The 22,316-nt window shown below is 42.1% G+C and overlaps 1 protein-coding gene across 1 annotated transcript in view; it reads left to right on the top strand.

Moving 5' to 3' along the window:
- Nucleotides 1-22,316, top strand: part of RHEB (Ras homolog, mTORC1 binding) — a 47,480-nt gene that overhangs the window by 16,367 nt on the left and 8,797 nt on the right. Inside the window, exons 2-3 of the mRNA XM_065883539.1 lie at nt 10,991-11,062; nt 16,533-16,600. Of these exons, the coding sequence (XP_065739611.1) occupies nt 10,991-11,062; nt 16,533-16,600 (140 nt within the window). The remainder of the gene's footprint in view (nt 1-10,990; nt 11,063-16,532; nt 16,601-22,316) is intronic.

The following is a 22,316-nucleotide window of genomic DNA, read 5'->3' as shown; positions in this document are numbered from 1 at the left end:
CATTATTAATTAGATGTGTTATATCTCACTGTAATTGTATTTGCATTTTCCTAATGAATAATGATAAGCATCATTTCACGGGCTTACTTGCCTTTTTTATATATAATTTGATTAGCAGCAGTTTTATTTTTTTAATAAATTTATTTTTGGCTGCGTTGCGTCTTTGTTGCTGCACACAGGCTTTCTCTAGTTGCGGCGGAGCTGGGGCTACTCTTAGTTGCGGTGCGCGGGCTTCTCGTGGTGGCTTCTCTTGTTGCAGAGCTCGGGCTCTAGGTGGACAGGCCTCAGTAGTTGTGGCGCACGGGCTCAGTAGTTGTGGCACAGGGGCTTAGTTGCTCTGCGGCATGTGGGATCTTCCTGGACCAGGGCTCGAACCCGTGTCGCCTGCATTGGCAGGCGGATTCTTAACCACTGCACCACCAGGGAAGTCCTTACTTGCCGTTTGAATATTGTCTTTGTTAAAGTGTTCACATCTTTTGCTCGTATGCTTAATTGGGTGGTTTTCTTATTGTTAAATATTGAGAGTTTGTTATATATCCTGATTCATGCCCTTTGTCGGATAATGTGCTTTGCACATGTTTTCTCCAGGTCTGTGGTTTGTCTTTTCATCCCCTTAACAAGAATCTTTTACTGACCAGTTTTAATTTCAATGAAGTCCAATATATCCTCTTTTTCTTTATGGATTGTGCTTTTGAAATCTTTCTTAACTCAAGGTCACAGAGATTTTCTCCTGTGTTTTCTTCCAGAAGTTTCATAGTTTAGGTTTTGCAGTTGGTCTGTGATCCATTTTTTATCCTATACTTGTATATGGGATATGGTCAGGTTCTTTCTCTTTAATATTGATATCCAGTTGTGTCAGCACCACTTGTTGAAAAAGACTGTTCCTTCTCCCTTGAATTGCCTTTGCACCTTTATCCAAAATCAGCTGATCATTTATATGTGTGGATTTATTTCTGGAACCTGTATTTTGTTCCATTAATCTGTATGTCTGTTTTTATGCCAATACCACACGTCTTGATAACTGTAGTCTCCTAGTAAGTCTTGAAATCAAGTACATACTTGTTTCTTTTTAAAATTTTCTGAGGTTCTTGTTTCCCTTACAGATCAATTTTTCCTTTTTTTTCCTTTTCTGGTTTGTATTAAATACCTATTTTGAAGCAGGTTAAAATGCCCATTTTTCATTTCTAGTCCATTTTTCAGAATTTCATCCTGATCTCCCTAGTGTTTCATCCTCTCACGTCCCTCGCCTCAGTAGAAATTCTCCAGTGGTGGTTCTTCCTTTTTTGTGTGTGTGTTTCTGGCCACACCGCGTGGTATGCAGGATCTTAGTTCCCCAGCCGGGGGTCAAACCCATGCCCCCTGCAGTGGAATCATGGAGTCTTAACCACTGGACCGCTGGGAAACTCCCTGGCTGTTCTTTTTTAAAAAACATCACCACCACTTTCTAATCCTGTTGGGGGGAGGGGTGTGCTTGACTTTTCACATAGGTGCCTTCCTTTCTGTTAAGATTACAGGATCCTTGTAGGTGGCAGTCAGGTGTATCACACTGACGTCTTTTTCAGAATTCAGGTGATCATAGAATCCTATTGTGGAATAGGATCAGTTGATGTGTGTGGACTTAAGGTGTAGTGTGTTTAGTCATCACATGCATGAGGGTTCCAAGGCACAAAGGCATTAACTTCCCCAGAGACACGGCTGGGGTTCACACCATAACCTGAATTCAAATGCTGAACCTTAACCCACAGTCCTGTTTCTATTAATTATATTTCCTCAGTGCCAGGGTGTATTGTGGTTTTAATTTACTAGTGTGCTCTCATCAACCCCTGCCCTGCAAAGCTGCCGTTAACAGATGATGTTTCTTAGAATAAATGGAGTCCTGGAAATGGGAAAAGTTGATTATTACGTGGTGAATACTTTTTGCCCTATGGCGATAACCACAGTTATTCCATTATTTACTTGAAATGTATTTTATGTGAAATAGTAGGAACTTATTTCAAAAGATGTTACCTAGATTTTTTTTAAACAGAGTATTTGTGAAAAAAAAGGTTTTTCATATTCACTTGATCATGTTTAATCTGTTTTTTCATAAGTTTTTTAAAGTAGAAGCAATTCCTTGGATAATCTCTGGAAACTCTGGGCATGTTCAGTTACAGTCTTCACAGACCTTTATAAGATTAATTTCACCTATTCGAGTTATTCTGATGGCTGCTTTTTCTTAGTAATAGAGTTTTTGTGTGGCTGGGAATTTGGGATTACAGATTGGTGTTTGAGTTGTTTTCCTCTTACTTCCTCTGCCCTCTTCTCATCTTTACTCACTCTTTTCTATTGGGTTTTTTCATTGGCCATCATCTGGCCCCAGTCCACAATCCTCTTGTGGGGAGCTTATTTGGTTCCTGGTAGGACTGCGTCCTGTCCCATTTGCCACCCCCATCCCAGGCATATAAAAAATACGACCCCAGTGCTTGGTCAGCAGCTTTCTTTCAGTTTCTGGCTCTGGCCTCTTCCAAGGATCATTCAAGTCAATTATTAGAAGGCATCACTGATGTTTGTTCCTTGAGAAATTTTTTTTATATATATAATTGTTTAATATATTTATTTTTTATTTATTTATGGCTGTGTTGGGTCTTCGTTGCTGCGCGCGGGCTTTCTCTAGTTGCAGCTGGCGGGATCTACTCTTCATTGTGGTGCGCAGGCTTCTCATTGCAGTGGCATCTCTTGTTGCAGAGCACGGGCTCTAGGTGAGCAGTCTTCAATAGTTGTGGCATGTGGGCTCAGTAGTTGTGGCTCGCAGCCTCTAGAGCGCAGTCTCAGTAGTTGTGGCGCATGGGCTTAGTTGCTCCGCGGCATGTGGGATCTTCCCGGACCAGGGCTCAAACCCGTGTCCCCGGCATTGGCAGGGGGACTCTTAACCACTGCACCACCAGGGAAGTCCCCCTTGAGAAATTTTACTTCCAGATTGTGTCAGTTAAGAGTGGGTGTAGAGTCAAGTGGTAAGTAATGTTTCTTAAAGCAGAGAAGACTCCTATCACTCTAAAATACAAATTTATCAAATAGAAGAGGAGTGATTTGAGTGATATTTATAAGAAGATGCTAAAATTTTCAGTTCTGTTGCAATAATATTGCAATCAATTAGTATGCTCTTGACTGCGAAATAAGTTGTCTCGTGCTGGCTTAAAGAATAAGGTTTATTCATTCACATAAATGGAAGACTAGTGGTTGACTAGTCAGTCAACTCAAGAACAGTTTCTTCCATCTCTTTTTTCCCGGCACCCTTGACCTTGGTCCAGGGGTTCTCAAACTTGTGGCACATTGGAATCACTCAGGGATCTTTTTAACAATCCCCGGGCCCTGGCTGCACCTGGTAGTAATTAAATCAGAATTACTTGAGGGTGAGGTCCAGCCAGTAGTTTTCGGAATTCCCTCTGTGTTTCTGGAGTGCAGGTAAGTTTGCGAACCGGTGTTCTAAACTTTAGAACTTGGTTTGGAGATCAGTATTACCAGGGAGCTTGGTAGAAATGGAAAATCCCACCCCCCACCCCAGATCAAATAGATCAACAATCTACACTTTAACGTAGTCCCTAGGAGAACTGCTTATTCTTTAACATTAGGGAAGCCCTGCTTTAGAACACTGGTTTTCAAACTTCCAGACACGCTGGAATCACTGGAGGAGTTTGAAAAATACTGAGTGAAGCATGGGCCCCACCCTAGAAATTCTGATATATAGGAGTTACCTGAAGTGTTACCTAGAATCTGGGTTTTGCTATTGCATCCTATAGTATTCAAGACGTTCATTTGTCCCCCGTTATTTCCTGTAAATTAGTAGTTAAATCTAGCAGTTTGGTCAGATTTAGGTGGTTTCATTCTCTTTTCCCTTCCCCAGCCTCCTTAAAATTGCTTCCAGGGTAGTGGTCTGTGTTTGTCTCAGGAGACCCATGATATCTGGTTATTTCTCCTTTCACGGCATTAACAGCTGCTCCTCACCATTTCTTAGATCCATTCATTCACTAGTTTAAAAAACCATGGTAATTATTTGTTACGTTCTTTTGTTTACAAGGAATAGATACATATTTTCTCCAATTTATTGCATTTCTTGTGCTTTTTTATTTTACTGTACTTCTCACTATTAGAATTTATGTACTAAGCAATTTCTGTCCGCTGATATATCCCGGCGCCTAGAACCGTGCCTGGAACATAATAGCTGCTTAATAGCTATTTGAGAAATTAATGAACTAATCCATACTCTGGGACTTGAAAACTCGGGATTCAGAATGGAATGAAATGTTACCAAGCTTGACACTATTAAAAATACAGGGCTTCCCTGGTGGCGCAGTGGTTGGGAGTCTGCCTGCCGATGCAGGGGACACGGGTTCGTGTCCCGGTCCGGGAGGATCCCATGTGCCGCGGAGCGGCTGGGCCCATGAGCCATGGCCGCTGAGCCTGCGCGTCTGGAGCCTGTGCTCCGCAACAGGAGAGGCCATGGCAGTGAGAGGCCCGCGTACCGCAAAAAACGAAACAAAACAAAACAAAAAGCCGTTGTGAGGCAGAACCGGGAGGAAAAAAGGTGTTTGGATAGCTTGGGGAGCACACCTCCTTATTTTACAGAGTGAATAGTGCAGCTCTTCTGTCTGTAACTGATGAAGCTACAAGTCCAGGTTTCAGTGCGAGTAGTGTAACCATTTAGCTCTGGGGAGCTGGAGGGGAGAATAGACCACCTGCAGCTTGGTGGCTGTGTCAGCATCTGGTCCCTATGGAGGCAGACATCCCAAAGTCACAACGTGCCTCTGGCCAGTAGTTTCTTGGAATTGTTGTTATACGTTGCATGCTTCACTGTTCTTTGATTTCTTTTGTTAAGTGAAAGAGCTGCTGCTCTTGCTTAATTGCCTCCGTAGCTTTAGCCTCTGTTTTCCTGACTTTTTACTTCAAGGCTCCTCAAACCAGAGGCTACACACTTTTTGTCAGGTATCGTAGTCAGATTACTACAGGACATGCAGGTCACGCGCATCCCCATGGTTGCGTTTGATCTGGGTTAGTGGGGTAGAGCTTTAAGTGACTGAGATCATTTTCTGGAGGATGCGCTTAGCTCTGTGGTCAGGGACATAGCACCCAACGGCTGCAGCACCCAGCCAAGTCTTTCTATAGCACTGAGAGCAGAAAGGGAACGTAACTCAGGGTGTACTCCCCTGGATTTTTAAACATATTTAATAAGTATGTCAGAGGCATGTGAACAAACCATATGGATTGGAGTTAAACCAGTAGAGAAACGAAGAATGTGTTTAGAACTGTTTCAGGAGGAAGGTTTGGAGGAGACCAGGAGCTGGGATGGGATGTAGAGCCCAGGTCCTGGAATCGCTTCTGTGGAAAGAAGGGTGTGCTGCCCGCTTCCTCTGTGCCGTGGTAATAATTTGAAGAGGGCCAGGCAGGCGGGCTGCGTAGCACAGCCCAGGGGCTCCCTTCACACTGTCTGACGTGCACAGAGCCAAGGCAAAGGTGAGTGGAAGACAGCGGTGTCACAGCAGTTACGTCTAAGGTTCAGCCCCAGCTTGTAGTCATGGCTGTGTCCCAATTCCTGGCCCATGTTGTGTGTTCTTTAAATGCTTATGATCTGAGCTGCTGGGAGGAACTGGAAGATTTGGGAACACCCTGCATACAGGAGGAGGTAGGTGATTTAGAATGGTCACATTTGAACTTGGCACCTGAGGGGGGAGTGGTAATTAAACTTTAGGGTGCAGCACATGAGTGGGGGTTTGTTAATACTCCTGCCTGGGAGGTTTGGGTGGGGCTTAGGAATTTGCAGTTACAGTAGGTTGCCCTGGGATGCTGCTGGAACCACACTTGGCTGCTTTGTTGGGAAAGGGACACTCAGAAAGGATTCCTAGAGACAGAGGACAGAGCCGGGAAAGGCCACAGCTTGAGAATGGTTGCCAAGCCACAGGGTCGGGAGCTTTTCTGCAGCTGAGCTCAACTGGCTCACAAAAGGCCAAAGATTAGATTAAGATCATAGAATTATCAGCCCAGAGAAAGGAAATTGACAGGTTCTGATAAAAGAGTAGTGCATGGTGCACAGTGATTTATCTTGGGACTTAAACTGATAGGGAAGGAAGTGAACCGTGGTAGAGATTGGAGATTCAGGAGACTCGTAGAGCAGGGTATATCTAACTTTTTGGGCTTCGGTCTGTAGTAAGAAATACATTGTACGTTGTGACCCAGTCATAAATGTTTATATAGCTGAAAGTTCCATGACGACTTTATTATTTGCAGTCCACTCTGGTGTTCCTATTTCTTTAAAAACGTGCTAGTCCTAGCTCAGTATGTTGATTTCATGATCTGGTGGGTTTACAACCCCTGGTTTGAAAACATTGCTTCCAGAGATGGTCTGGATTAGGTGATGGGAGTCAGAAGGTGACGGCACTGGGAAGACACACCACCTGCTTATTGATTGGTTCATGGGAGGTGCAGGGTTGGAGGTGGAGTCGTCTGGGTGTTTCACGTCGTGCTCAGGAGGTGGTTGCTGAAGTGTGTGGAGGTGGTTGTTATTGGCGGCAAGACCCCATAAGCTTGGAAGCTGAACTGTTAGTCAGTTCGTCCGCATGGACATCGAAGTCCCGTAAGGCAAGCCTAGGGACTCAAGGTAAAAATGAAAGCAGTTCTTGGGATGGGTTGTACGCTAGGTGCATGACGTTAGTCCTGATGGACCCTTCTGCCCAACGATTTGATAGCCTAGCAGAGTGAAACCTACTCCTCCGCATTTTTTCCCCGTGAACAAGTGACTGTCTGCTGTTCCAGAGGATGGTGGTTTAGGGGTGGGGAGTGATGTATAAGTAATTTTTTTTCTTTATGGAGAATAAGCATGAAAAGTTGTTCAAAATTAATCTGAAAAGTATTAAAACATTTGTATAAATAGTGCCTATTTTATAACAATTGTGAAGTGTGAGAGATTCAGTTAACGACCTTGAAGGTATATCTTCTGTTGTGGAAATACTGGGTGAAAAAACTTACTGTGCTAAATTACCATTGCAAAAAATATATATATGACAATGCTGTTTTCAGCTGGTAAAAGTTCAGAAGAAACTTTTTAAAAATAATTTTTATGACTTTTAAAACTAAGGCGGTTCTTAGTTTGGAGGGAAAATATTTGGAAGTTAATTGTGGGATATTGAGATATATTTTCCAACCTCTCATAGTACTGTTATATCATAAAACGAGTGATTTATGTCTGTGTTGGTAAACACACATCTGGGCACGTGCTGCTTTTCCACTTATTTCAGATCACTCCTATATTGCTTTCGTATAACATTTCTCCAGAGTTGATCTGGAGTTGAGATTCTCTTCAGACGGTACAAATCAATGCACCTTTCGAGAGCATGATCATTGTTGAAACATCTTCAAGAAATAACTAGCGTTTCAGAATCTGAATTTGATAAGGACAAAAGCCAAATAAATGTATGAACTTATTATGAGGGGAAAATTTTTAAAGGTGCTCAAGTAAAGAACATAATTTGCTGTAGATCAACAAAGTCTTTTGTAGCTGCTGCAAGCAAACTGCTTGCGAAACTTGATCAAAGAGCCGAATTGCTGCTTTGGAGGATGAGGATGGTAAGGACGTCTCTGAAAGCCAGAAATTACTAGAACCAGGACTGAGAACACTATGAGCAGTGGGCTTTATTTACTAAGAATAATTATCATTTAGTGCTGACCCGTAAAGATTTCAGCACTAGTTGTCTTCTATATAATTCTACTTTTTAATGGAAACCGTAGAGAACCACTGTGTCAAGTCTGCAAATGTAGCCTCCCTGTCCCTTCTTAATTTAAGTAATTAATGATCTCCCTTAGGGGGGAGTCCAAGGATGAGAGCCCCAAGGGAGACCTAGCTTTTCTTCAGTCCTGCTTCTGCTGATGAATAATCCCTTTTTCCGAGGACCAGTCTGATCGGGAGGTCCAGCTTGCCCCCTGAGGAGCTGCAGTTTTAAATCTTGTGTCCCAGTTACTTGTGCAGGTGATAGTTTGCTGTCAACCTGCATTGTGATTTGGGTTGAACTACATTGTCTGCTTTTGCCAGAATAATTACTTGTGTTTTCAAGTTGAATGTCCATTTAGCCTGTCAAATAATTTATGCCCTTTATAAAGGTACAAATGAGGAGCTCTTCTTGGGATATGCGCCAATAATTGTATTTTTAAGTGTGGTCCAGTTGTTATCTATAACTCCATCTTTGCACTTTATCTCATGCTGTCTTGTTTACTGTGTGTAACTTGCTTTTGGTTGTGGCTTCTGAAATTTCACCTGATCAGTCCTGAGGCTATTCTCCCCCTCCCCTCACCCCCTGCAAGTAAGGCTGTTGAGATTTAGCTGGTGCCAGTACATAATAGTTTGTTACCACCTAATCCAGTGTTTCCTACTGGTTTCCCTCCTCTTTGGGGGAACTTAGTATGTATATCACACCCTCTTTCTTTCACTATTTTTAATCCAGTTCTGCTTTTTAAAAGTTTTAAAAATCATTTTAAATTCCTTTTGTTTTTAATTCTTCAAAGGCTCTAAAGTTTATTTTCTTTCTAAAATTTTTCAGTTTTGCTAACTTACAAAAGAGGGTTTTTTCCCTTGCTGCTTTCATTACATAAAATAGCTTTGCTGTATTTTGAGCTAAATGTTCCTTTATGGGCTAGCTTATATAACATGGTTCCTTTTGAGCACAATCCGTTTGAAGTGTGTGGCGTTCCTGGACTACCACTGTATCCCTATGTCACAGGCAGGCCCGTGCTCGGACACCAGCACAGACTAGAACTGTGTTTCCTAGTCATGTGTATAAATTGACACCTTCTGTAGTATCTGAGTGTGCCCTTCAGAGGTCTGAGCCCACATGTCTACAGTGTGTTGGGCACTGCGCTGGTCTTGGTAGACTAATTAGTGAAAGAGAATTTCAGATAACTTTAAGCACTAAAAAGAAATAAAACAAGGCGGCTATGAGAGAGTGACTGTGAGGGAGCTGGCGCCACCTTCGGTTGGGCGGTCTCGGAGAAGGGACGTTTGAGCGGAGGCCAGAATAACGATAAAAGGGAGTCTGTACATTCAGAGATGGGGGGTGGCCGGGACAAAGGCACAAAGGCGGGCAGGAACTTGGCAGGGATAGAAGGATGTGACTGGAGCCTGGGAGGGCCCGGGAGGAGGAGGGAGGGCAGCAGATGAGGTAGGGAAGGGGGCAGAGCAGGGAACCCGCGGGGAGAGCCCGGGATCGAGCGCAGGGTTAGGAGCTGGGGGTTATTCTGATGGCGGTGAGGATTTTAAGCAGGGAAGTAACATTTAATTTTCAAAAGCTCTTGTAGGCTGCTTTGTAGAGAAGGATTTCAGTTGTTCGTCATTCTGGAGACGCTCTGAACAGTGCTTAGCTGCTCATGAGGAGGGGGCAGTCCTGCCAACTTGGGGCTTTTCTCGTTGCCTCCCCGCAGCCCCTACTTATAAGCTCGCGTATTAGTTAATTTGAGTGTATGGGGACTGCCCTCGGTGTGAAAACACTGTGTCCCCTGTGGACCGCACCTCTCCGTGGTCTGGAGGAGGACAGGCCCAACCCAAACCCCAGGAGCGTAAAACTGGTTTTACCAAACCTCTCTCCTTGGTTCTCCCTGCGCCTCCTTTGAGATGGAAGTTCCGTGAGACGCGGCGAGCATGTAGTGTGTGCTTAATAATGACCTGAGGACGCGTGAGAGAAGGAAGGGTCTGGGGTGAAATTAGGGCGGGACCACTTCCTATTTCCTGCTGATAAAATCAGCCTGCCCTTCGTATTCGCCCCACATCCGGGGGTCAGCCAGCCTCGGATGGAGAATATGGTGGGTGGGGGCAGAAAGCTCCGAAAGGCAGAATTGAATTCATTGCACACCGGCAGCTGTTTACATGGCATTTGCATTGTACCTACTGGGTATTATAAGTGATCTAGAGATTCAGAAGTATGTGGGGAAATGCGCTAGGTTGTATGCAAATGCTACGCCTTTTTTTGTGTGTGGTATAGTTGATTTACAACCTTGTGTTAGTTTCAGGTGTACAGCAAAGTGATTCAGTTATGCATATATATTATTTTTCATATTCTTGCCCATTATGGTTTATCACAGGATATTGATTGTAGTTCTCTGTGCTATACAGTGGGACCTTGTTGTTTATCTGTTTAGCAGTATATATCTGCTGATCCCAAGCTCCTAATTTATCCCTCCCCCCACCTTCCCCCTTTGGTAACCATAAATTTGTTTTCTGTGTCTGTGAGTCTGTTTCTGTTTTGTAAATAAGTTCATTAATATTACACTGTTTTATGTAAGGGACTTGAGTATCCTCGGATTTTGGTGTCTGAGGGGAGGGATGGCTGTAATGTGGCCTGTGTTCTTGCAGTGTTTCTTCACAGGGTATCCTCTTCTAAAGTCCTCCACTAGAAATTTACTGACAACAGGAGGGTGAGGACTTGGGGCTCTGATTCTTGATTTGTTAACATACAGGCTCAACTATTACTGGTGATTTTGTGAAGTCAGAGCATTTCTTTATTGTCTTCTGTGTGCCAGACATTGTGAGGCCTTCAATATTGAATGATTGAGAGAGAATTTCTACCTTAAAGAAGTTTTAAAAACCGACTTTTATCACATACTTGCAGATTATCCTCTTTAAAAACTACTTGGTAACACTTATAACAGCCATAAGTGAAGAGCCGAAAGAAACTGATCATGCTTTATTAATTTTGAGTTCAAAATTAATAGCCATATTTCAGGGACACCAGAGGAAATTAGCTTAAACCTTATTTAAGAGTTTGTTAACTTTTGACAAACTATATGATATGCCTACTGGTCAGTACTGTTTGTTAATGTCACAGACATGTGTAATTCATAATAGTGTAATTGCTTGAATTCCTGTAGTATATATGGAATTTATCTCCATTTAGAGTATTTCTTGGTAAAATAGTAGAATTAAAGTTTTTTTACCCTAATATACCAGTGCGTACTCAGCTATTGCTCTCTTTTATAGGGAAATCCTCATTGACGATTCAGTTTGTTGAAGGCCAATTTGTTGATTCCTACGATCCAACCATAGAAAACAGTAAGTATTGTTTTCAAGGATTTATAAACTGAGAAGCCTGATTTTTGCCTACAAACAGCCACTGTGTATTCCTGGAGGCTTTGATTGCAGGGGGTATTCAGTTAAACCTATAGATCTCCAACTGGGGACCCAAAAAAGCTTCCAAAAGCTTTACCCACTTTACACTGAATGAATTTTATTCAGTGTCTGGGTCCCACCATCTAGAAATTGTTATTCATCTCCATAGGAATCCATTTTTACATTGGAACCTCATATTAGAGATGCTGCTTTAAGAAAACAAGTAGAGAGCAGAATCTTTTTTTTTTTTTCTTTTTTCCTTCTCAACAGTAGCCCTTCTTAGGGATTCCAAGCTTAAAAAGAAAGGATGAACACACTCCAGATCCTTTGTACCTTACTCTTGTAGAAGTGCTAGTCCCCCAACCCTTTCTAGTGCTAAAGACTTGAGAGGAGGCTGTGGAGAAAAGAGCTGTCGGGGATTGGAGAGAGCCCTCGCAGCATTTCCTGAGAAGTTGGCTCCAAAGCCTATTGGCATTTCAGGCCATGTGCAGAAGAAAGCACCCAAGACCAGAACCAGTCACAGCCTTTACCCTGTCTAGTTTCAGTCCATGGTTTCAGAATCTTCCTGAAGGATTCTAGGACTACGACACAAGTCTTGATTCTAGGGATCGTGGAAGAGAACCTGAAACACTTCCATCCAGGGAAGCTGGTCTTGTTTTGTGCTATCTTAGAACCCTAGGTAGGCCCTGGAACCAGTCTTCTTAGTTTCTGGGCACCAGGACTTACCCAGGATTTATCACCAGGAGCACATAGATTTAAACGTGGGATTCATCAAACCCTGATTGGTATGTTAGACATGAAGCCGACTTAACAGCCAGGTTCATGGACTTTAACAGCTAGATTCACAGACTTCACCTGCCCAAAGCTTGCAAGAGAGAGACTTAAGAAGAAGCTTACAACAGGGGGGTGGACAAACTACGGCCTGCAGGTCACAAAGGCCCCACTGCCTTTTTGTACAGCCCATGAGCAAAGAATGGTTTTTACATTTTTAATATTTGAAAAGGAATAATGTTTGTGACATGTGAGTGTTCTGTGAATTTTAGATTTCGGCACCCTAGAGTTTTATCAGAACACGGCCCTGCTTGTTCCCTTACACTATACTGTCTATGGCTGTCTTTGCTCTACCGTAGCAGAGCTGTTGAGTAGTTGCCGCATAGACCATATGGCCCACAAAGCCTAAGATAGTTACTGTCTGGCCCTTTTCTGGAAGAGTTTGGCAGCTTCTGGCTTAAAATATTCAGCTGTCCTTCGTGTCCTGGTGTGCTGGTGGCAGGGGAGGAAAGCTGTTGGTTGCTAAGCTAACTCTGGGAAGAGAGTTTGAAGTAAGCCCTGCCGCTCTCGGGGGGAGGAGTCCTGCCCTCACGCGGTGTTGATTCGTTAGCTGGCACATGGTGGTCTGCCGGTGTGCGGGGCAGACTCATTTTAATGCTACCTGAACAGGTTCGGTTGTCCGCCACTGCGATAAGAACAGAAGAAAGCCGTGATCTTGCCCTTAATATTTGCTGTATGTAGCAGTTTTTAATTTTGTGTCCTTAAAGAGATAAGGTTCATTTGGGAATTTTAGTCATAGAACAGTAGAAGATAGTTTTCGTGGTAAGCTCTGCCCATAAAAGTGGTTCTTATAATTGTGTATCTTTGTGCTATTTAAAATTGAGTTGGAAGGAGAGTCATGGTGTTGAATATAGATGCATTTTCTTTATATGTAAGGAATGGACCCAGTGAAAGTACAACTTTCTTACCTTGATAGTATCTCAAAAACATAATGAAGGCTGTGAGCATCAACTTGAATCATGATTTTAACGTTTACCTGTCTAACACTTACTGTTAAATAGTAAAGAATGAATTAACAGTATTTATTAAATCTTTAGACAAGAGCAGAATTTACTGTCAAGGGTATGTGAATCCCTTAAAAGTTCATGAGACATATACAGACATCACATTCCATTTACCAGGCTTCTGACCGTCTAACACAGGGCAGAAATCCTTCCTCCACCCTTTCCCCCATGATTTAGTAGAAAAACATTGTTCAGAGATAACAAGGATTGAGAAAGGGAGTAGTTATCATAAACTCACTGCTAGCAACATAAGTGAATGGGTAGTTTTATGGTTTTAAAAAACACAGTACTCTGTAAATCTGGGGATTCTTTTTACACTTAACTTTATAATATAGAACAGGTTGTTTCTATCAAACGTTCGGTAGTAACACGTCTCTGTGGAGTATCACTGCAAAAGCAAAAATGCGACTATGTCATCTTCTTTTAACACAGCGGTATAGGAGAATAATATCAATGAAACCATAATAATATTTTCTAGTTTGGGGAAATTTCTAGACCAAATACTGCTATGCAGATGTAGCTTTTTTATATACTGTAGTAATAATCTCACAACTCATGCAAACTAAATTGATATGATGACATTTAACTAATGGTGGTTTATAATTTAAAGGAAAAAATAGCAGGTCACAGTTTCTGCCATCTCAAGGTAGCCCTGTTGATGAATTAATAGAGCTGCTCTCAGAAAGTTGGGGAATTCTCATTAGGAGTCTTGCAGCATTATCAAGCATTGCATGGTGGGTAGACTTCTCAGTAGGATATGAATTAGGAGTTCTCAATACACTTTAGTAATACAAATCTTACTTTGTGAATATCCAGTTTTAGAAATCTCTTATTACCTTGCTTATTAGTAGGTTTAACTAGTAAGTGGCTATTAGTCTGCTTAGGGCAGTCTCAGGGTTTTAGGTTGGAAATTGGATTAATTTCTCCAGTGATTGAAAAAGGGAGGGAGAGAGGAAAGTGATACCAGGAGAGAGCCAGCTTTGCCTTTCTACACAAGGATGGCGTAGGAGAATCTGTTCCTGGTTTATGGAACTGACAGACGTACCTCTCATTACACTTCGCTTTTTCCTATAGTAACAAGAAGAGGCAGTTTTCCTGTGGCAGATGGAAGGTCTTCAATTTCATTTCACTGCCGTGTGTAGGAGGATTTACATCCTTTTTAAAGGCAACGAAATACTAAAACGTTTATTAATATCTTATTTCTTGTATGCCTCTTCCCTCACTAGCCAGTACTCCCCCAGCCTCCTTGGCTGAATTTTCGTTGTTTTTCTGACCCGGCATCGCAGGTGCCCCTCTGGCTCTCTCTGAACTTGCTTTCTTGTGATCCTCGCTCTCCAAGAACTTGCTGGGCTCACCACGGCCCCCAGGCTCTCCTCTCCCCTGAACTGGTATTTCGTGGGCTTTCCAACTGAACCTACCTAAACCCAGGCCCTGCTCCCTCCCTCTCCCCTCCCCCTGTGCTACACCTGCAGGCTTTCCCTCTGTTGATTGATGGTAAATCGTGCGTTTGCTCAGGCCAAAAACTTTGGAGTCATCCTGATCTCCGTTCTCTCACACCTACTTCCAGTCAATCAGAAAACCCTTTTGGTTCTGCCTGTGCATTACATCCAGAATCCACCGTTTCTCACACCTCCGTCTCCGTCCCTCTAGTCCAGGCCACCGTCATCCTTTGTTCACGATAGTCTATGTAGCCACTATACTGTGGGCTCCTACTGATGTTCCGTATCCATTTTTGTCCGTTTCATTTATTCACAGCATAGCCAGAGTGATCTTTCTAAAATACAAATCAGACCAGGTTACTCCCTGCTCAAAACCCTTGGTTTTCCCATCACATTCTGAATAAAAACCTGCGGTCCTCACCGTGTCCTAATAACGTGTCCTGGCTCGTCTCCAGCCGTTCTCTCGCAGGCTCAGCTGCTTTGCCTTCTCATTTTTCCCTGCCTTTCTTACTTCTTCACTTGCAGTTTAGGCTCTGCCTGGATGCTTCTCACAGAGAAAACACCTGACTGTGTGTGTGTCTCGTTTGCCTCTCTGTCTGCTTCCTCCTCCTTTTACTGGGATGTCAGCTCACCGAGACCAGAGACTCTGCAGTGTCTCGAGCACCTGGAACGATGCTGGTGGTGATCATGGGCACTCAAAAAATAGTTCTTGAATGAATGAATGTTTTGTTTCAATAACGCTTTCACAATAATTCCATTGTCCTTCACAACCACAACTACTTAGTGCTAATTGAAGGTTACAGGTTTGTTGCTCACCAGCGTCCCTTACAGAATTTTCATCGAGTCTAAGACGCACCTCTGATCTTACCTGACTGAGATGTCGTTGGGCATCCCAAGTTCAGAGAGGTTACAACGTGGGGGAAAAAAAATTCCAATAGAATTTTTTTTCTTAGAAATGATGAAAACAGTTTATATTGGGTACTCCCTATCTTGTTATATTCGGATTCAGTTTTCATCTAGTTTGACTATTTCAATAAAGTGATAATTTTCAGAAAGGGCACAAGAATGATATAAAGTGTGGCAATTGGCTTGAGTAGTCTGGTCTGTAATTTTCACTCCCCTGATTCTAGCAGCCCTGCCCACATCAGAAAAGTATGGTGCTACTATGAGTATCTTTGATTACTGCTTCTCTTTCAGCCATCCTTTCTCTCCCAGTGGAATTCATCATTCAGATAAGATTGCTCTCTCCTCCTTGTTAACGGTTTTCTCTCCTGATTTTCATCTGTCTCTTTTTGCTTTCTCTTTTGTCTGTGGGACAAAGTGGGCAAAAGTGGGACCTCTCTCAGCTGTTCAAGGGATAGATTCTGTTGCCCGGCTCCAGTCAGGAGATTTGAAGACTCATTGTGAGTCAAGATGGCTGGGACGGGGTGTACGGAAGAAATCTGTTCCATTTCATTATCAGGGTTCCAGATGGTTACTTTTTAATATCCTGTTACTTTCTTTCCTCTCCATTTGTTTGAAGTCTGTCTCCTTAGAACTGTGAATTTTCCCCAAGTTATTTGAGTCTGATTTCCCCCCAGATAGGGAAAGGTTGTTGTGACAAATTGCTTGCATCTTTCAGCTAAGTGGAGATGATGGCTTCACACAGAACATGCTCTGTTGCTGTCCTCTCTCAATAAAGTTGCTAATTTTCTAGGTACTGAAAGTTCTTAGCACTTCAGTTAGTATCAGCTCTTCGTACTCTGGCACCAGACTTGCTATAAATTAATGACAAGTTGTGTGCTTTTGGTTCATTCTAGAACTCAGACTTTATGTGATATATTTCACTTTTTCACAAGAGGAAAAGACTGTCCACAGCTAGAGCATTCAGATCACTTTTACAAGATTCGAAGCGTTGCCTACTTTGTTTCTTTGGAAAAGGTTCAAGGTTTACCCAACATTGGTTTTAGGCAGTCAGCGTTGCTTAGTAAAATAATGGAAGTAGTGAACAGTCTATAAACTCAGATATTCTTTTTTGTTTTGTGGGATCTTTTTATGAGATTATTAAGGACTCTGCTTAATTGGTTGTCATTGTTTGAGCTTTCAGTGTTCCCAAGTTCATGTTTTTCTAGCTAATATTTAATTCCTTTTTCACTGTAGCTTTCACAAAATTGATCACAGTAAATGGACAAGAATATCATCTTCAACTTGTAGATACAGCTGGGCAGGTAAGTGTGTCAGAATCCCATATAGTGCACCCGACAGTCCTAGCCCTGCCACTGATGCTTAAACACAACGACACTGCCAAGAAAACCCCTCGTGATTTATGTGTGTTTGGATATTAACAGGCTGTCTACTTTGTCTTTTCTAAGACATTTACAGAAGTTTTTCAAATAATGAACTTGTTTTTCTACTGTAGAATTGTTTTAAATATATTCATCATAACATTGTGACGGTTTATATTTATTAAAGGTTAGTAGTTCTCTATTTTCTAAAGGTTGATTCTGTATCAGAGAATCACATTAGCCCTTTTCCTCCCTTTGTAGTATGTATCCTCCTACGTTAAGAAGAGAAGTTGATGTTTTCTAGGGAAAGGGCCTGGGAAAGGCATAGGGCAGAAATGAGCTGGTTGTATTGGATCTATTATATGATTACAAGATTAAGGAGTGTTGGTCTCATTTGCTAGACAGTAACTGGCAAAGGTGAGTAACCCCCAAAAGAGGTATGCACAGGTTAATGTAGCAGTGATGTGGCGACTGGATCGCCAGAGGAATCAACTGGAAGCAAAGGGTGAAAGAAATTAAGAGAACTTGAAGGGAGCCAAGAGAACCCTTGTGACAGTGTACCTTCCCCCTTCCATGTCACCCAGTCCTGCTTTTCCTAGAAACCATTTTGTTCGGCTGATTTTATTACTGTTGACTGGAGGGTGGGGCATGTAAAGAAGCTGGGATGTCCCCTTGCATCTTATAACCGACAAAGGATCAGACTAGCAGGAGGGTGAGTGTAGGGTAGACTGGTCTGCCGTGTTAAATGGAGGCTTTTTTCTGGAACCTGGGGAAACTGGCATAGACCTAGAAAGATGTGGCCTGTCTTGCAGGTTTGGAATGAACTCCCTCTGCTTTATATTTTGAAGTGAACATAGAAGGAAAGTGTAAGCCCCCCTAGTGAAGCAAGAAAATAGCTGTATTGGGTCGTTTTAGCACTGGAGGAACCCTGGAGTTTCCATTCTGGAAGCTTCAAATAAAATAAGTCAGAAATGTGTATGTCAGAGAGCTGTAACATAAGTCATTCACTCAACATCCGCGGTGGATGTGCTGGGCTTTCGTCTTCAGACCTCATGGTGGTTTTCTTGGAGCAGAGTCATCCTAGGCTTTTACTCTACGGGGTACCTGCCTATTGATAGAATGGGAGCCTGTTGGAACAAGGGAAATAACAGAAGTCTCCATTAGCGACTGACGACATAGAGGACGCAGCTTATCTTAGAAGTTAGTGTACGAAGAGCATCTGGGGTAGGACCTTGTTCTGGATTCTTAGTGTTGGTATTTTTTATAATAGTTCAGGCAATTGTGTAATTTATTACCTAAAACAAAACACTTCTAAGAGTGAAGGGGGGACACTGGTAACAGGCTGGGACAACAGGTATAAGCTGAGAGTGTCCTGGGTGAAGAAATATGGGAGTCTGACACTATCAAGATTTCGGTTTGGGACTTACCTGGTGGCGCAGCGGTTAGGAATCCTCCTGCCAATGCAGGGGACACGGGTTCGAGCCCTGTTCCGGGAAGATCCCACACACCGCAGAGCAACTAAGCCCGTGCGCCACAACTACTGAGCCTGCGTGCCGCAACTACTGAAACCCACACGCCTAGAGCCCACGCTCCTCAACAAAGAGAAGCCACCGCAATGAGAAGCCTGTGTACCGCAATGAAGAGTAGCCCTGCTTGCCGCAACTAGAGAAAGCCCACGTGCAGTGACGAAGACCCAACACAGCCATAAATAAATGTATGTACGTATGTATGTAACAATTTTTAAAAATCCATTAAAAAAAAGAATCCTCCTGCCAATGCAGGGGACACGGGTTCGATCCCTGGTCCAGGAAGATTCCACATGTCGCAGAGCAGCTAAGCCCATGTGCCACAACTACTGAGCCCGCGCACCTAGAGCCCATGCACTGCAATGAAGAATAGCCCCCACTCGCCGCAACTAGAGAAAACCCGCACGCAGCAATGAAGACCCAACGCGGCCAAAAAAAAAAGATTTCGGTTTGCTTTTATATCTTAGTTTTGAATTTTCATTAAGCTCGTGGAAAGTAAGGGTAAGGATGCAGATTGATAAATCACTTTCATGTGACGTAACTATAGCAATTCATTTTATAATAGGCCAGAAGGAGAATCAGTATTTCGTAGTTGTTCGGAGCATGGGCTCTGCAGTCACACTGCCTGGATTTGAATCCTAGGTTTTCTTACTAACTCATTGACCTTGAGAAAAGTAACAAACTTTTCTGTGCCTCATACGTTTCATCTGTATAATGGTGATAACTGTGGTGCCTGCCTTCACAGGATTGTTATATGTTTTAGAGGTGATTTATGAGCTTCACGAGAACGTGATCCTTACTTGTAGTTCTTTGATGCCACTGAGGCTAGAGCGGGGGCCTAGCATGGAAACTCAGTTGAGGTTCACAGTGGGAGTGGGAGTCGTGCAGGAATCTCTTATACTTGGAGGAGAGCTGTGTCCTCGAAAACATTTCTCTGGAGAGAAAATTCTTTATATTGACTCTCCTTATGAAAACAGAATGTGTGTTCCTCAGAGATTCTGTTTTGCTCTAAATCATAAATGTACACTTGGACATCACACGCCTTTAACTGTTTTAATGATAGAGTAATATAAAGAATGACCCCAAAAGGATCAGAACTCTCAGGGAATGAGTGTACAGTGTGAGTATGCAAAGAGCATAGGTTAATTCCTGGCTCTGCTGTCTTGCTCTTTTGGGCTTTGTTACTGCTGGCTAAGAATATTGAGAATTTCTGCACAAAATAAGTTCAGATTTAGCTACTTTGAATAATTTTGTTCTCATTGCAGCTAATAGTTCCAAAAGGCTATATTCACAGCTGGGAGACCGTAAAAGGTTATGCTGGTATTTACAATTCACGATGGTGCAACAGGGGTGGTATTTCCTTATGCCACAGTCCTGCCCTCGTTCTGTAGAAATTGGATGAGATAACACTTATATTTACTGCTCTAAGAACTGTTTTTAAATCGGATTCATATCATGGGGTTGAGACTGCTGGTAGCAAGGAAAAATGATTATGATAGCAAGTACTGTTCATTTAGCAGTTTATTTTATACAGCTGATTTAATTGCCCAGCTAGGGATGATAAGGAACAGAGTGAGTGGATTATTTTTAGTTTGCTTGAAATATTTTGTTTTGACCTAATTTAAGTAAACTCAGTGACAAGTGGCTCAGAGACAGTCAATTTTAATGTCAAATTCCCTTTTAAAAAAAGTTTTAAATTCATTTAAAAAATAATAATAATACATGTACATGTAAATAAAATAACACCAAAAGGTAAATAGTCAAAATTAAATCTTTCCACTGTAGCTATCTTAGCTTCACTCCACCAACAGTACCCCATTATCAGTTTCTAGTAAATGCTTCCAAGCTGTTTTATACGTGAACATGCAAATATAGTTTTAAACTATTTTTTTCTTTTCTACACAAAAAGTAGCGTGTCTCTATATCTCCATCTTGGAAATTATTCCGTATCAGTGTATACGGGCTCTTTTCTTCCCCCCATGGCTGCATAATGTCCCATTGTTTGGATACATCGTAATTCAACTATTGATCAGCAGTTAGGTTGTTTCCAGTCATGCCACCACCAGCAGTGCCACAGCCAGTATCTTGTGTTACTTTGGAAGGATGGTATGTATGTAAGAAAATGTCCTGGGTGTGGGATTGCTGGACCATAGGGTCACATTCTTGGCAGCAGTGAATAGGCGTGCCTGTTTCCCTACACCCTCGCCAACACGACGGGTTACCACATTTTTTGATATTTGCCAATCTGCTGGGTGAAAAAATAGTATCTCAGTGTCGTGTTTTTCTTCTTATGAAGGAATTTGATCATATTTTCCTGTGTTTGAGGGCATTTGTATTATATTTCCTCTCTGCACATTATCCTGTCTATTCATGTACTTCGCCCTTGTCTATTGGGAGGATGGTCTTTGCTTGTTGAGTTGAAAGATCACTTAATGTGTGAAGAAAATTAGCACTAGAAAATTAGCTACGGAACTTCCCTGACGTTCCAGTGGTAAAGAATCCACCTTCCAATGCAGGGGACGTGGGTTCAATCCCTGGTCGGGGAACTAAGATCCCACATCTGCGAGGCAGCTAAGCCTGCACGCCGCAACTACTGAGCCCACGTGCCTCAACTAGAGAGCCCGCATGCTGCAAACTACAGAGCCCACGCACCACAACTAGAGAGAGAAAACCCACACGCCACAACTAGAGAGAAGCCTGCGCACCACGACGAAAGATCCCATGTGCCGCAACTAAGACCCGACGCAGCTAAAAAAATAAATAGATATACCTTAAAAAAAGAAAATTAGCTGCAGCGTTCTGTTTTATTTTCAGTCCGTCTTTTGTTTATGTTTTTTGTTTGGGAGGTTTTCAGCCATGAAGAACGTCTTCATTTTCATATGGTTGAATTTATTAATCTCTTTTTAACCAATACTGGTTTTTTAAAATTTTCCCATCCACTATGTACCTAGTTTCAGTTTTCATCTTCAGATCTTTTATTCCTCTGGAATACATTTTTGCTAAGGTTTGAGGTAGAGATCCAACTTAGCCATTTCCCCCCAGATGGCTCTGCATTTGTTCCCTGTACATTTTGTTGAGGGTTACTTTTTATCCTTACTGGTTTGAAATGCCAGTATTATCATATACCTACTTCCCATGACTATTTGGGTCTTTGTAGATTTCCGTGTCTGCTCCATTCATGAGCTAGTATTGCACTATTTTAATTACCGTAGCTTTATGGTTTCCACCCACCTGCCTCTGCAGTTGCTATTCTTTCTCCGGAAGTATATTTTTTATCAGGATTATCTTACATTTGTATATTAATTTAGGATTAATTAGTGGATACCCTTCTGATTCTACATATTCTTGCTGAAGACCATGGCACACACTTCCGCTGATTTAACTCTTATCTCTTGGGCGTATTTTAAGATTTTCTTCAGATGGATCATATACTTTTATTTTCTTAGGCTTATTACTAGGAATTTTGTCCTTTTTGGTTGCTTTAAAGCTGAGGGTCAAAAAAAAAAAGCTGAGGGTCTTTTTCCTCTGTTATACTTCATATTTTTTACACTGTACTTCTTGAATATGATTATACTTTTCTTTTTTCCCACATCTTCACTTCAGGAAAAAGGTAATTTGAACTTCGGGTCTGCTGTACCTGAGCCGGTGACTAAAATCATTTGAAATTTTGTTTTTAATCTGGGTCAAAAGATCTCTCGTTCCATTAACAACTTGTTTTTCAACATCAACACTAAAATGAATTCCACTTAATGAAAGTCGTACTATTAATGAAATCAAAGGTTTTATTTTGCATATGTAGTAAGCTCTGTGATGTTGAAATGCTATTGTGATTAATGACTATAATATCAGAGAGTTGATAGTAAAACTTTACTTTTTTTTTAAGACACTAACATAGGGCAGTGCCTCAGGGCCATCATCGTAATCACGCTATGGAATTGCAGAGTTAACGGAGACAGTTACTTGATGTAGGGTGGCTTGCGTGGTTTTTCTATAATAGTGCCTGGGATGTGTGGTATAGTCACAATTATATTTCAACTGAGAGGGAAATGTTTGTACCGTACAGTGGCACTCTTGAGAGCTGCATTGACGTTACGCACGCTTGTAGTCTTTGATAATTCTGTATCTAGAGCAGC

This window comes from Phocoena phocoena, chromosome 9 (genome assembly GCF_963924675.1).
Source record: "Phocoena phocoena chromosome 9, mPhoPho1.1, whole genome shotgun sequence".
Taxonomy (NCBI): Eukaryota; Metazoa; Chordata; class Mammalia; order Artiodactyla; family Phocoenidae; genus Phocoena; species Phocoena phocoena.
The sequence above is the reverse complement of the archived record's forward strand: the minus strand, read 5'-3'. Positions and strand labels throughout refer to the sequence as shown.